Source organism: Aplysia californica, unplaced genomic scaffold (genome assembly GCF_000002075.1).
Source record: "Aplysia californica isolate F4 #8 unplaced genomic scaffold, AplCal3.0 scaffold00061, whole genome shotgun sequence".
NCBI lineage: Eukaryota > Metazoa > Mollusca > Gastropoda > Aplysiida > Aplysiidae > Aplysia > Aplysia californica.
The window spans coordinates 1,757,567-1,773,114 of record NW_004797331.1 but is presented as its reverse complement, the minus strand read 5'-3'; the positions used below and the strand labels follow the sequence as shown (position 1 = coordinate 1,773,114).

The window sequence follows — 15,548 nt, the reverse complement described above, 5'->3', positions numbered from 1 at the left end:
GCAAGAACAAATTATATGTAACAGCAGAATATGTGCTGATCATTTACCACTGGGTCTATTTTCAAATTATGATGGAAAATTGAAATAAATCTAGCCAAACCGCTTTATTAAACTAGGCCTAAGCTATCTTACAACGTACGGAATCACAGATAGGTATCCCCTTTTGCCAATTTGCCTTGGGTACAGTTAAGAATATTTTGAAACCTCTCCGATGAAGAAAACACAAGGACATGAGAAAGAATGAACAAGGAAACTTTAAAAATAGTTTTCATTTATACATAGCATAGATCTAAAAGTTACAAAAATGTAGATCTGATTCCAAGCATTTCCCTCTGTAGAGATTGTTGACAAACTTCCCTATTTACCTGGCGTTGTACTGGCGCCATTCTTAAAAACAATAACAAATTAATTATTGTACCCGTAACTACCCTTCTTCCTTCCGTAAACAGTCAACAGTCAGTCAGTGTGTGTGAAGTGTTTTTCCGTGAAATTTACACTGCAGACTGGAGATCGATTAGAACTGTAGTCCTAAGTCTGGTAGATTTACAGTCTACAGCACAGCCCAGATCTACTAAAATAAGGCAGAGAATGGCTTGTTGTGTAAAGAGAGATGGATGGGAAGGGAGGATCTACTCGATTTAGGGCTTTCAGTAGGCTACGTTCACTTCAGCCCCAGTCAGTCTACTTTTTGCTCTTTGAGTTCTGTGCCAAACGTTAGCTCGCTACGCCCAGATTACCTTGCCTTACAGTAGGCCTAATCTAGATCTACAATAAGCTACTGCCACTAAGTTATAGTTATTAACTCAACAAACCAAACTACTAAAACCGTCAAACCTCTTGACTTTGACTGACTTTACTACTTTCACTTGAGAAAGACTCAGAATACTCAGATACTCTTTGATCTTTGATTCTGCCAGTGCCAGAATGTCTGAAGCTGTGAAGAAGGGCCTCAAATCTTTTGATGATTTCCTTCTGGACTATGATGTTTTCAAGTCTGATACAAGTACAAGAAACGTTACAGCAGTTTGCAATTTAGACTATGCTGCTGCTTCCCTTGCCGCCACTGTTCGACTTCTGTTGTCCAAAGATTTGGCAAACAAGACATTTTTGTTAGTGTTTGGAAAGAAGTCGAGTGAGAATCTAGATGACGCAGTGGCAGATACTGCTGATACTTCATCATCATCAGGGACAACATTTCAACAAGACTCCCAAGTCCAAGACCCGACAAGCCCAAACTCTACCAATTTTATTGGTCAGCAAAGTAGATCTAGATCTATGTTTGGTTCTCCCCTAAAGCTTGAAGCAATTGCGAATCTTTCTGGCAGTGACAATAGAGCTGTCACCTCAACACCGGTTGAAAAGGCGAAAAGAGTTGTTTTCTTACCCCCTGTTCCAGCTGATAAAGCGAAAAAGATATTGTCTGCTTTCGCTAAGAATAATTTGAGTGCAAGTGGAACTCAGTTGGTGACTGTGTTTTGCTTTGATAAAGACCAACCTAAAAAGCCTCTTTTGTATGGAATGTACAGAGGAAATAATATGCATGGAGAAATTGAACTTAGGACATTTAAAGTTACTGCCAAGATGAATGATTCAAAAGTGAATTTGGCATCTGTGGAACCAATGCTGATTAGCTGTGGTAAGAAATTGCCATGTTTATCTTTTTAGAATTAAAAAAAATAATTGTTTATAAATTCCATGACTGGCATACATACTGACTGGCAAGCTGAAACTGAAAATGAGACGAGACGAAGTAGTCACTGATCTTGATTTATATTTTAACATATGTGGGCTGTAGGCCTCTGTATAATATCCTATTCAGTTTTAGTTTAGTTTTGAAGTACGGCTGTGGTCAGGCTAGTTGCCTATCAGCCATTTGTTGCTTTCATTGCTTGTTCCTTCCTGCTCGTTGTTTTCACACTCTGTTATCTGTAGGTTGGTGCTCATGGATCTGGCAATTTGAAACCAATCTAGGTTCATGGAGAATTATATTTATATGTATGTGCCTTCCAGACCATGTCAATCCTATTCTTGAAAGCATTCAAGGATGGTGCAGACACCACTATTTCCGGTAGGGAATTCCAAGCGTTAAATGTGCATACACTGAAGAAGTTTTGGCGGACTGCTGTTTTTACATGGGTTTTTTTCAATTTTAGGCTGTGTCCCCTAGTGTTAGAGTGTAGATCCCGCAGTAAAATGTCTCCCGTTACGTTGTAAATTCCTGTTAAATACTTCTTGTAGCATTCAATCTTGTTGCCTCTAGCTCTCCGATAATAGTACAGCGATGGCAGATCCAATTTTCTGAGACGATCGCAGTAAGCAAGGTGCTGTAGTTCAGGAATTAGTTTGGTGGACCAATGTTGCACTTTTTCAAGTTGTTCTTCATCACCTTTAAGTCTGGGGTGCCAGACCACTATGGAAAAATCATCATTCATGATATTAAAGCCAGATTTTTAATTCTTTTTTTAACTCTTTTCCTACCAGGCCAAACAAAATCCACCTCTAGCCCATGGCTTTTCCCTGACCTATTTTTACACCCCCTACCCCACGGAAGGAAAATGTCAAAACATCCAACTAAACAGACACAAAAATCCTATAGAAATATCTTAAATAATATCCTATGGCCCATCAAACTGAAGGTTAAAAAATGATCTTCAGATGGTGGTACAATATTGCAGATTTATTTAAATTTATTCCAATTACATTTATATTACTTTGGGGTTTCTACTTTAAGTAAAAGTGGTAAATGTGGAAGGTGACATATATGAAATCAACAATTTTCCAGCTTTGAACGGTCATAAAACTAAAAAAGTACAACAACAGCACGATTCCAACTTCCCAGGTAGGTTGCTTCAGGTAATGCAAAGAAATACTGAAAGTTATGTGTGTGTACCTGTTATAATAGAAGTGAAAATATAGCCTAATATAGGAGGTAAATTTTTACTTTCACTCCCACACAACATGCACTGCTTCGGGGGTCAAACTGCATTATATATTGTTTGCTGCAGATCACGCATAAAGCCACTAAAACTGTCGCAAATCAATTACTTTCAAGGAAATTTCAAACCTAACTAAAATATCAAAATATGAGTTTAAACGGGGTGGCATGCCCACCTGTAACCCCCCAGATTTTTTTTTACCCCAGGAGGGCAGGCCCTCGTCTTATTTATGGGTAGGTAAAATCGATCACACCCTTCTCGTTTGGGTGAAAAATCTCGAAGGTTCCGTCTCCAAGTTGTGCATGTTAAAGATCCGTTGGTGGTCCAAAATCGTTTGTAGGTTTGGCCACCGCACAAGCAAAATTCTAAATTTCCTACCTACTGAAAAATGAATGTTTAATTTCAATGTGTCCAGCGCGCTCATATATAATATATATATATACATGACTTTATTTATACATATATGTGCACTTAAAACACACACACAAAAAAAAGGCAAATTAATTAAAGAATAGTTGGTGCAGGAATTATGGAATGTTTAGATGCTCTATATTTGTGTGAAAAGCTTAAACGTCAGATCATGTTATAATAATTTTATAATTATAACTTATGACGATGTGAGCAACTGGTCAGAGTGCACCACCCTCACTTACGGATCCAGCCCTTCACATTCATTGATTCAAACACAAGCATGTATACACTCATGCACACAAACATTATAAATTCACACATCATACGGCCCAATACAGAGTCTAGGTACAGTCCCACACTCTCTTCGATCATACCCCACTGTATGGTACTGTTGTGGTCTCAGTTTGAAGTAGACTTCATCTCAATGCAAAATTGTCTAATTCTTGTCATTCAGAAAGACAGACGTGATCAAGTTTCAGACTAATGAGTGTTTCATGTTTTGTAACAGACAAAATCCTTATTACCATCACGATAAAAAAAACGTTATTTTGGGCACTTTAAAGATTACATTTTTGTGGGTGGTTGGCGGGTGCTTTTTTGTGTTTCTTGTTACTTTCTTGTAACACCTAATCTTCGGCACTTATAACATGTGAGGCAGCGTGGTGAAATTAGGCGCTTGTTAAAATAATTATATTGAAGAAAAAGCATTCTCCTGCGTTTGGCAATTTTTAAAAACCAATTTCTTGTTTTTGGCTTGACAGTGTTGTTGTTCAATTAAGAACACATTTCTGTGTGGATTTTTATTGGAAAACTGTCATTAAAGGCACAAAAATTTTCAGTTTCCACAGACTTTGAAACTAGATGACTATACATTGTGGTGCTTGTTCGTCTATGTGAGTTTACATGTCGTTCATCTTATCTGTTTCAGAATTGTGAACATTGCTGATCGATTCGATAAACTCTATCTTTGAAAGCAAATACCTCAAAGTTATTTAAAGAATAACAAAATAACCACATTTTGGCAGCCATTTTCTAAATAATTCTGCCTTTGAAACCAGTCGACCCCACTTTTTCAATTTCAAATATCTTGACTTCTATATTCATGATATCTGAGTATTTTTTTCACCGAAAGCAAGACAAATTTATATAAACAACCTTTAAAATGATGAATAACTCCACAAGTACAAAAATTGACAAGTGCCTGATTCCACCACGTTGTGATACATATGACCTTATTGTGTCGCAAGTGCCATTATAAAACTCTTACTAAAACTAAAAAAGTTACTTTTTTAAAATCTGTTTCCCTCTCTTTAGGTTCAACAGTTAAATTAAAAGAATACAACGAAGTTCGATTAAAATCTGAAAACAGCAGTTAACTGACAGCAAATAAAGGCCCTGATTATTGTTTTTTTTTAATCTGAGCTACCTCTCAACTCTCTTAACTGAAGAAAATCTGGAGGTCCACAAATTCGGGTGAAAGGTACTTCACTTACTGTGTCCACTGCTCTGTGAAATTTTACAAAAATCTCAGCCCAGACTTCAATACTTTAATGAATTTGATTTGTCAAAATATCAAATGTTATTATTCCTTTTAGATAGATGGATGGTTTGAAAAAGAGAAAACTCTAAAATCATGATTGATTTTTTTTTTTCAATTTCTGACAGGACATGACTGTCAGATGGCAGCATCCTACAACATTCTGGAGGACAAAGACGGAATGGGTTTCATGACTCTGGAGGCAAAATGGTCAGATCCAAATGGCAAGCTGAAACTGTCCAGACTGCCTCAGACAGGCTTCTCCTTGGATATGAGTATACAGTCTGGTAAGAACAGGTTTCTGTTGTTTTTTTCCAGAAACTATGAATCAGTAGACTGAATTTTTTCTCTCCTGGAGCATTAATGTTAACATAACATGCATGAAAATCACACTTCATTACTTATTATCAAAATTCGTTCATGAATTTATTAATTTTAAATTATTGTTTTACACAAAAACCATCATTCACACCCCAGAATATAATTGTCATTGCTTATATATATTAGTATATATGAATATTACCATACATATGGTGAATTTCTGTTTAGTGTGCAAGAACAGTTATATACAATGATGAGATGTGATGTTCTCAAAATTTTGGCTTTAAAATATTGCAAAAGAAGTAATTTTGAAGCTGTAATTTTCCTAGATAAAATGTTATCTTTTCATGACATAATGACGTTTTTTGTTGGTTTTTTTATTCGGGAGGGGGGGGGGGATTTTTGTGCAATTTTCCAGTTGAGAATATAAGATGACACACTTACTTGACTTTCTCATCTTACGGGAAAGTTAATTTTCAAACTCCTCTTTAACTCCTTCGAGAATGCTGATGTAACTTAGATTATATTTTTCCCCACTAAAATACAGGGCTTGCGAGCATCTTTCCAGTGAACTGCACACCTCTATTATAATGTGTGTGTGTGCATTTTATCCAAAATGGTGCTCAAAAAAGAAAATCCTAGTGTTTAAATTAACTCTCTATACAGTTATTTTGAAACACTGATAGATCTAGCATTTTTTCTTTTGAGCAACATGGGAAGGTTCTAAACATTCAAACAGAAAAGCAGTGTGTGTGTTGGAATTCAGATCATGAGTTTAGACCATTCATCTTTACCCCTCCACTTGTGAAAAAATATGAAAGTTACATAAAGTTACATTTATATGATCTGAACTGTTTTCCGTCAGATACTGGTACCTTTTTTCGTTTGATTTGAGTTCCAAGTTTTCAAATGGTTTTATATTCACCACTGACAACTGAGCTTACTTTTAAAAGACACTCTCTTTATGTTGTTATGATACAACAAAAATAGACACCGTTTTTCCCCAAATCATTGACTTTATTTTAAAGTTGTACAGACTTTGGCCGATTTCCATTTAAATCATAATGTGTTTGAAGCTGGGAAAAAGGGCAAGTGCCTCAGGGCTGGAAAGAAGCAACGATGATCCCGATCCTCAAGCCAGGGAAAAGTAAGGCACAACCATTAAGCTATAGACCTATCAGCCTCACAAGCTGTATATGTAAGACAATTTAGCACTTCATAGCTAGCAGAATGCAGTGGTACCTAGAGGCGCAACACATCCTTGTACCAGAAGAAGCTGGGTTCCGTCAGTTCAGGAGCACAGAGGACCAGACAACTTACTTGTCCCAAGTTATAGAGGACTCCTTCCAGGCACAGAAAGTGATGCTAGCAACATTTATTGATCTACAAAAAGCGTTTGACAAGGTGTGGAAGGAGGGTCTACTAGTCAAGCTCCTTAGAAGTGGTATCCAAGGCAACATGTACTAATGGATTAAATCCTATCTACATACAACAGAAGAGCACGTGTGCAGGTGGATGGATATCAAGGACGGAAACTGCTGCTGCGACAAGGAGTACCTCAAGGTGGAGTCATGTCACCTTTGCTCTTTATCGTTTTCATCAATGACCTAATGAAAGAACTTCCCAAAGGAATTCATGCCGCATTGTATGCAGACGACCTGGTTCTTTGGTGCTCTGAGGAATTCGTCGCTACTGCCACATATCGCATGCAACTAGCATTGAACAAACTCACTACATGGACAAAAACCTGATGTGTAACCGTAAACAAAGATAAGTCTTCTGCTACACTCTTCACTCTCAGCCAGGCTGAACCAAAACACCTCACATTAGACAACCCCCCCTCCCCTAAAGTTAGAGAATCAACAATAGTGTCTTGGAATAATCTTTGACAAGCGTCTCACATGGAAAGAACCCGTTCAAAATGCAGAAAATAAAGTCAGAAAGAAACTTAACATCATGAGAAATCTAGCAGGGACTCAGTGGGGAGCAAATGAGAAAACACTTAGACAGGTCTATCTAGGCGCAATCAGGCCCCATCTCGAGTACAGATCCAGTGCATGGATGACTGCAGCACAGGCTCACAAATACACCCTGGAAAAAGTGCAAAACCAGGCTCTCCGAATAATCACTAGGGCAATGAGGTCAACGCCTATAGAAAAGATGGAACAAACAACATCTATAGTGGCCATACAGAGGAGATGGCAATGCAAGGCCCTCATACAGTACACCAATGCCACAGCTATGGAGGATCATATACTGCACACAAGAACAGCCAGATCAGACACCACAAGACTTAAAAGATCCAACTTCATCAAAGAAAGCAGAAAAATCCAAAGATTCCTTCAGGACCATCTACCAGCCACAGTGAACATGCTGAACCATACCCCAGAGGCACCATCATGGGAAAAGAAAAACACAAATTATACACACGTCCATTCCTATGTTCACCACAAAAGATGACCACTGTGACCTGAGCAAGAAATCCCTCACCCTGTCAATGCTTGAACAAAGATACGAGAAGCATGGATAAGGATCTATAGAGACGGGTCTGCCACTGATGCTCTGAAAAGAGGAGGAGCCGGAGTGTACGTACAGTTCCCAAATGGACGATGACAAGCAGAGGCAGTCCCAACAGGGCGACATTGTACAAACTACAGGGCAGAGACGGAGGCTCTAATACCTGCAGCAAACATCATCAAGAATGTGGTAGACCCCCAAAGCCAAGTAGTTTTCCTAACAGATGCCATGTCAGTACTGCAGGCAATCACTGTCGGCAAACTACCAAGGCTACGAAAAGTAATTGAGGACATCCCATGTCTGAGGATCATGCTGCTGCGGATTCCATCACACTGTGGTGTCTTAGGAAATGAGCAGGCAGACAGTATGGCCAAACTAGGAGCACAGAAAGAGCAGCCAGACCACAGCGTTAACTACACAGAAATAAAAACTATTATAAATACACTATTTAGAGCACCTCAGACACCAGATAGCTACCATGAGCTGTCCCACCAAGAACAAGTGATTATCTTCCGACTAAGAACACAACACACAAGACTGAGACAACATATGTACAGATGTTTTAAACTAGTACAATCACCAAAATGCCAGTGTGGAGAGGCAGACCAAACTGTTGAACACATCCTTCAGCACTGCAAGACACACAGGGCCCTGAGACAGGAAACGTGGCCAACCCCACTGACGCTACAAGAGAAGCTATACGGGCCAACAGATGAACTGAGCAGGACGGCCCAATTTATGACAGATACCAGACTTCAAGTGTGATGCGATCGAGAAGAAGAAGAAAAAAATAATGTGTTTGGTCATTTCTTTAAATACTGAAAGCGCTTCATTCATTTCTTTCTTGTCTCCTTTAGTGTTGTGTGCCGTGGGTGGAAGAAAAAATGTTTTTAACCCTATCCGTACTTCATGTTTCACTGGCACGTTATAAATTCATTTATCATTATTATAGCTGTGCTCAAAATTTATAAATTGGCTCACATTGTTTATATGATTGTACCAATTGCAACTCTTGAGACCAGGAGTGACAAAAATGTTTACTTTCAAATTTTTCTATGTTGATTAATGAAATGTTGTATTTATATTTTTAAAAATTTTTAAACTGACCTGATCAGTATGATGAAACTGAAGTCTGGGCGCAACAGAATGAGTGATGCGTAACACAAGATCAAGATCAGCATCTATTAATGCCAATGCAGTGAAGACCTGAGTGCTGAGCATCTCTTACAAGTTACCACATTATAGTGTTCAAAGAAAATCAGTGTAGCCAGCTGAAACTCCACTGAGGCACAAACTGGATAAAATGGAAACCTGGAAGACAGTCTCTACTTTCAGAGGATTGCTACACTTGTTGGGAGAGTGGCATCTCCATCTACAGTCTTCTGAAGGAGTTGGTCGCTTTTAAGCACAAGGGGGCTATCCCGAAAAATACTGTTTTGAGAAAATCGAAGGTAAAGATTTTGCCCCTTGTTCAGTTTCTTCAAAAGACAAGGAGAGTTTTCTCTATAACCAAACAAATATACACACCAATGAAACCAAACGTCTCCTATAGGTGGGGCAATGCCCACTTTTGGTGTAGGTCAAGATTTCTGGAAACCCCCAAAATCTAGGCTATCCCCCTTTTCCTTAAAATTAAAAGCGACCAGTTATTTTGTTGGAACATTGCAGTGTTAGAATTTGTGCATCACTTGAGGGACAGCTTGAGCTACCTTTAGTACTGTGTATCTTTACTTCATTGCTGGGTAGAGAGGCATTGCAGAAACTTTTTAGATGCTTTCAGGTCATCAAAACAGTTAACGAAACATACATTTTAACCGTAGCATGTTGAAGAAATACCAACCTCAGCATTTTAATTTTCATTTGTTGTTTCGGAGTATAAAATTTATATTGTATGCATTAAACTTCGGATTAGAGAAAAACATGTATACAAATCAGTTGATGGATAGCACTCTTATGCAAGGTTCACTTCTAGAGCGAAATGCATACCATGATATTGACAACAGCAAAGCACATGCTATTGATTTTTTTTTATGAGACACTCATTAAAGTCTATATGTGGCTGATTCTTGATTAAGGCTTATCATTGGCTGCATTGTATGTTAAGCCTATCAAAGTGTTTGAACCTGCAGCTCTATACTTGTCTGACGGTTGCATTCCTTTGTTGTATTTCAGGGAATGAGTATAGCCCTGTTTTCGGTTACTTCTGTGAACTTCAAAAGGTTAAGAGGTTTATGTCCGCACTGAAGAAAGAGGAAATGCCTGAAATGTTGTCTGCAGCCACAGCTTCTGTGTCTAACACGCTGAAAGAGTTACTACAGAATTTAAAGGTAAACTTCCATACAGGTCATTACAATAGGTTTGTTTGTTTGTTTTTCTTGTGTAACGTTTTTGATATTTGAGGGGGTGTTTCATTCTAGGGGACTTTTTAGTCTGAGAGTGATTATGGTTGCTTTTCACTTAACTAAGGCAGTGTATATTTTGTAATGTCCCTAGGTGTACAACTGCTATGTGCTCAGGATTAGTTGTACTGGTGGGGCATCATGCCATAAAATGTGCTTGAATTACCTCAGATCTTTAGAAAATTGAACCGCTGCTCATGCTATGAGTTGTTTACAGGGTATCATCAAAGTAGTAGGGTTTAGTATAGTATAGTATAAGGTTTTACGGCGCTCGCAACTGCTAAGGTCATATGAGCGCTAGTAGGGTTTGGCCAATGAAATAACTGAAATGTATTTAGGCAGGAAATTTTTTACTTCCCCTATGACTGTCTGTGTAATCTCTTGGATCTTTTGGAGCAAACTGAAAAAGAACTTGAATTTGAGTGGGGGGGGGGTTGTTGAGTGAAGGTGTTTTACACATCCATAGACGCATTTGGATCATTTAGGAGCTGGACTTCGACCCTGTCTGTCAGGGCAACTGGGGCCGAGAGGAATACAGCATCCGAGCAGAAAGATCAAGATACTCTATAAAAATTCTCCCCTCGTGGGAATCAAACTCAGACTTCTGATTGCAGCAGTAAGGTGCCTACCCGCTTCACTGTGCTAGTTTGAGTGGTCTGACATGCTGGAGAGAGAAGAACACTGACTGACTGAGAGACATAGTTGTCCACCACTTTTTTAAGTTCAGAAGTTCAGATCTTATGTTGATGGGGTACACTTTCCTTAGTATTCAAAGATGGGCCTGACTTATACTGGCAGTCCTTTAAAATTATTGTGCCTGTTAGAACAAGACTTTACAAAGTCAAAGAAAAGCTGTGGGCTATAGTATGGGACCGTTTACAAAAATGACATCAGCTAAAATCAACCAAAATGTACATGTACATTTAGATTGAATTTATACAGGATGCCTTTTATATATTTACACTTACACCTTTGATCTTTATTGTAAATTTAAAAAATAAAAACTATTGTTATTAAAGAATACAGTGGAATCCACTTATAATGAGTCCTGAAATAACGAGGAGTCTGTTATAAAGACACTATTCTAAAACCCCAGGGGGGGTTTTTCTTTGTCTTTGTAAATAAAATATTGCTATAGCACAATCAGACGAACACGCAAGTTGGTTATAGCGGAAAATTACTGCTGCTGTCCACAGCGCATAGGCCATACATAATATGTAAAACCTCGCCAGCAATTTATGGTTTTGTTCTTTTTTGTTTTGTTTTTTTAAATCTTTCTGTCCATCAGTTTTTAATATTGTGCCCTAGAGTTCTCTCTGTTTCCATGAAACGCTGTCATTCCCTTAGTTACATAAATCACAAGGGAGTACTGTTGCACTCACTACCCTGAAAAAGGCTCTGGCTATATGTTTTACTTGATTGCCTTAATGTAGATGTATGAGGTCTGTCCCACAGGTAAGTTTCCCCGTTCTGTAAAATCAACAATTTTTTATATAGACATGAAATTTTGCACCCATACCTACTGAAACATTATTTTCTATTCAACATAACAACCGTTGGTCTCGATGCACTTTTTCATTCCATGTGGCCAGCGGTTAAACACAATGACCATGTCCGCTTGGACCAGAGTCCTTAGCACAGCATTTGCTTCCAACTCTATTTCTTCTTCGTCTTCCATCGCTGCCCCCCTAAGTCCTTTGATTTTGACGAAGAATTGAAAGTTGCATAATCCTAACTTTGGGAAATAGCAGGGATATTTAAGGATATCCCACTGTCAGGGGTCCAGGAAATCGGTGACCTTTTGAGCTTGTTGTCATAATGGGAGACAACACCTTGCTCAAGCAGACTGTGCCACTTCCATCTGATTGCAGGTCTCAGCTTTGAAGAACCATCCTAATAATAGTCATCCTTAATATCGAAAAACTTGATGTGCTTTACTTTCAAAGCACCTTGCTTGGGTTGATTGAGCTTTCTGAGGTTGTGGTGATCCTGGGTTCCCCACTCTGCTGATTGCCTTTTCAGTTCTGTATCCCACAAACACACCCATATTTCATCCCTTGTTTTGATTTTTCTAATTCTAACAAAATCTTTCCCTTTAAGATGAGGAAGAAATGTGCTCAAAATAAGGACTCTGGCCGAAACGGACATTGTCATTGCGTTTAACTGTAACTGCTGGCTACATCAGATGAAAAAGTACATTATAGCCAAAGATCATTTTGTTGAATACAAAACTTGTTTGTGTTGGTATGTGCGAAATTTTATACATGTGCATCTGTAAGATAAAAATTATTAATTTTACAGAACGAGGAAACTTACTTCTAGAACAGATCTCATATCCCAATCAAGCTAAGGATGTTTGTGGTTGGCAGGTGCTCTGATGTAGTTTGCTTCATCTTTCCTATGAAATATTTATTGTCGTTATCTCTCCTTTTCTTTCTATGTTGCAATTGCTGCTATCTAGTAATACCTATATAATCTTCAGCACTTTATGACCTATTTTTGTTACAAGTGCTGTAAAAGTACTAAATCTAAGCGTAGGCTAAGTAACACCTACTTGCAATCTAACCACTCTAAATAGGTTTCTATTTCAATGTTCTTTCCCCCCCCCCCCCCCCCCTTGATTTCAGCTGGGTGTTTCACCCCCAGTGGTCACAGGATCTGCTGAGGTACGCAGCTCTTCTCACATGGCACGACAGTTGAACTTAGAGCAGCGACAAAACAAAGACTTCACCGACTTTCTATGGGAAGTTCTCAGCCAGTGCACTGACCTTGAAGGGTTGTCCAGCTGCCTGTCTGCGACGTTTGCAGCCCTCAAGGCTGGAGATTTGCCGACCTTTGTACACAAGGACAACCAAACGACGATCGCGCAGCTTGTGCGACAGTCACACTCTGGTATCGCTTACTTCCCTTCCCTGACAGGTTTCCTGCCCGTACGTCTTGTCACAGAAATTGGCGTGCACAAGATTTACAAGGATTATATGGCATTGTTCTTAGGCAACAGGCTGTGTACTGCTGGTCAGTGGGAGGAGTTCGTCAAGTCTCAGGTAGAAGGAACTGTTGGAATTGTTGACATGGAGGAGATATATCAGAAAGAGTTGTCGCAGAAATTTCATGTTTTGACCAAGCTCCATCACTGTCTTGAAGTAGTTTCTATTGTCGATATCTTCACGGAAAAACAAACCCTTAGCAAAATCACAAAGAGCCTTTTGGATCTGTACAAGAGTGAAGACCTGAATGAAGAGAAGGTATTCAGCTATCCCATCACAGTTGTACAGGCCGTGCCAGAGATAAAAAAAGTTAGACCGTCCATGATGAAAAGAGAAGCATCTGAGCGAGGCAATACATATATCGACTGCTTTCTGTCTGAGCTCCCTTCTTCTTTATCAGGATTCGCATCAGCTGAGACTGTTGTGAGTCCCGGGGATGTCTCCTCTATTCTTGGAGACTGCGAAGACTATTATCTGTTTCAGACTACTGAAAAATGCTTGACTCTCGGACATGCATAGTAAAGCATATACGAGATGTATGTATTTATGTGTGAACAAGTAGCCTACATTGAGCAAGAAATGAACTTTTACACTCAGAACTCTCTTTGTTATGTTATAGATCCAAATATATCTGATACGGTTGAAACTGTCTACGTCTAAGTCGGCCATCCATTGTCGAAGAGAAAAATGGCCGTCTCAGACAGGTGACCATATTACAAGATGTCATTATAATGTAAAAAAATATGCAAGGGAGGAAATGGGAAATTGCTGTTTGTACAGGTGATTGTCTTAGACAGGTGGCCCTTAGAGCAGGCACCTCTGTATTTGCTCTTATCTAGGTCATGTGTATCAGTGATGTTTCAAGGGTTGCTGGAATGGAAGAGTCAAATGAGACTTTGGAGATACCAAAGTTTCTGGTTGGTTATCTCCTTCGGGGTTTTTCCTATATAGCCTATATACAGTATAACACGGATAGCTCGAAATCGTCGGGACCAGCTTCGGTATTTCGAGGGATCCGTAGTTCAAGGGATATACAAAGATAAAGAAGAGAAGGAAAAAACGGGACTGCAGGCACAATTCGACGGATGGGTGATTTCAAGTCTTCTGTGTTCGACCTATCCGCGTTATACTGTATATCCTTTTTTTCTTTATAATCTGCACAATTTATAGTTTTCTCTTCAGTTGGCGTACTTGTAAGAAATATGACCACATGTTGCAGTCTTTGTAGAATTGCCAACATCTCTTTGACTCAGTATATAGCTACCCCAGTGCTTTCTTGTCGTATCTCCATTTTTAATAACAGTGGAAACAGTTCATAACAAAGAGTGAGCACGTGATATCACATTTTCACACCAAAAAAACTGAGATACGACAAAAAAATACTGAGGTCACTTTATAATTTAAAACTGCTGTTTACTCTGAAGTACAGTGGAGTCTTAGAACTTAAAACGAAATCCATGAGACCCAGATTTTCTTTGTTTTGGCAGTGTTTTCAGTTTTGAGAGATTGTTCAAGTATAGAAGGAAATTAGCGTGAATCTAGTTTGTTTTTTTTTGGTTTACCACTGTTTTCGGATTAATTGTGATCGGTTTAAGTGGACGCCACTGATGTCTTTAAAAAAACACTGAGATTTTTTGTGGATGCACCTAAAGAGAGATTCGTTATTTTCTGGGTTTCTGGTAAATGCTAGCGGTCACTTCCTATGTGTGAGCATGTTTTAGTGGCATAACAGTAAGGAGCCTTCACAGTGGTTCAAGAGTGTATAATGTTAATTCAAGATGGTGTGGAGGTTTGTATCAGTGCGATCAAGTTTAGTTAGTATTGCCATACAGCATACATGTATTTTCCTGTGAATTTCTATGGTTAATGTAGTTCGTCCCAATAATGATAATGTCTAGTGTAAACATAAAACAGAAAATTTTGTATATATTTGGTCTCCATGGATGTCCCTAACAAGTGTAAAAACGCTGAATGACTGAATGCATTAAATCTTTCTAAACCTGTCTTGAAACAAAGGCTTTTGTTCGGATGTCATTGTGTTCTAGTCTAGCCACTCCCATTGTTACTACTACAGGTCATGTCTCCATCTCACCTTGGGGTTGGTGCGAGTTCTGGTGCAGTCTGCTCTTTTTACTTCTTTTCAGTTTTGCTTTTGTCCTTCTACACCTTTTCAGTGTTGCTTTTTATATTTTTCTACCGTTCCAATTCAATGTCGCTATTGTGTTTTGTTTACTCCATTTCAGTGTTGATATTTGTTTGTTTTCTCCATTTCAGTGTTGCCTTTGTCGTTTTACTACTTTTCAGTGTTGCTTTTGTCCTGCTCATTTTCAGTGTACTGTATCTTTTTCCTACTCCTTTTCAGTTTTGCTTTTGCTCAGTTCCACATACTATACAGATGGTTTGAATCCTACTCTGTTGCTGTTCTCTTTATTGTCTTTTT

General features: G+C 38.8%; 1 protein-coding gene across 1 annotated transcript; it reads left to right on the top strand.

Moving 5' to 3' along the window:
• Window positions 1–21: 21 nt before the first annotated feature.
• LOC101848807 lies at window positions 22–15,123 on the top strand. Its single transcript, XM_005093306.3, has 4 exons — window positions 22–1,636; window positions 5,013–5,171; window positions 9,895–10,049; window positions 12,749–15,123. Exons 1-4 carry the CDS (start codon window positions 925–927, stop codon window positions 13,625–13,627), a joined length of 1,905 nt encoding a protein of 634 aa, XP_005093363.1. The 5' UTR covers window positions 22–924; the 3' UTR covers window positions 13,628–15,123.
• Window positions 15,124–15,548: the final 425 nt, after the last annotated feature.

Coding starts and splice junctions, on each gene's coding strand:
- LOC101848807 (XM_005093306.3), top strand. CDS start 925: ATGTCTGAAGCTGTGAAGAAGGGCCTCAAATCTTTTGATGATTTCCTT. Junction 1,637..5,012: donor ACCAATGCTGATTAGCTGTG/GTAAGAAATTGC, acceptor AATTTCTGACAG/GACATGACTGTCAGATGGCA. Junction 5,172..9,894: donor GGATATGAGTATACAGTCTG/GTAAGAACAGGT, acceptor GTTGTATTTCAG/GGAATGAGTATAGCCCTGTT.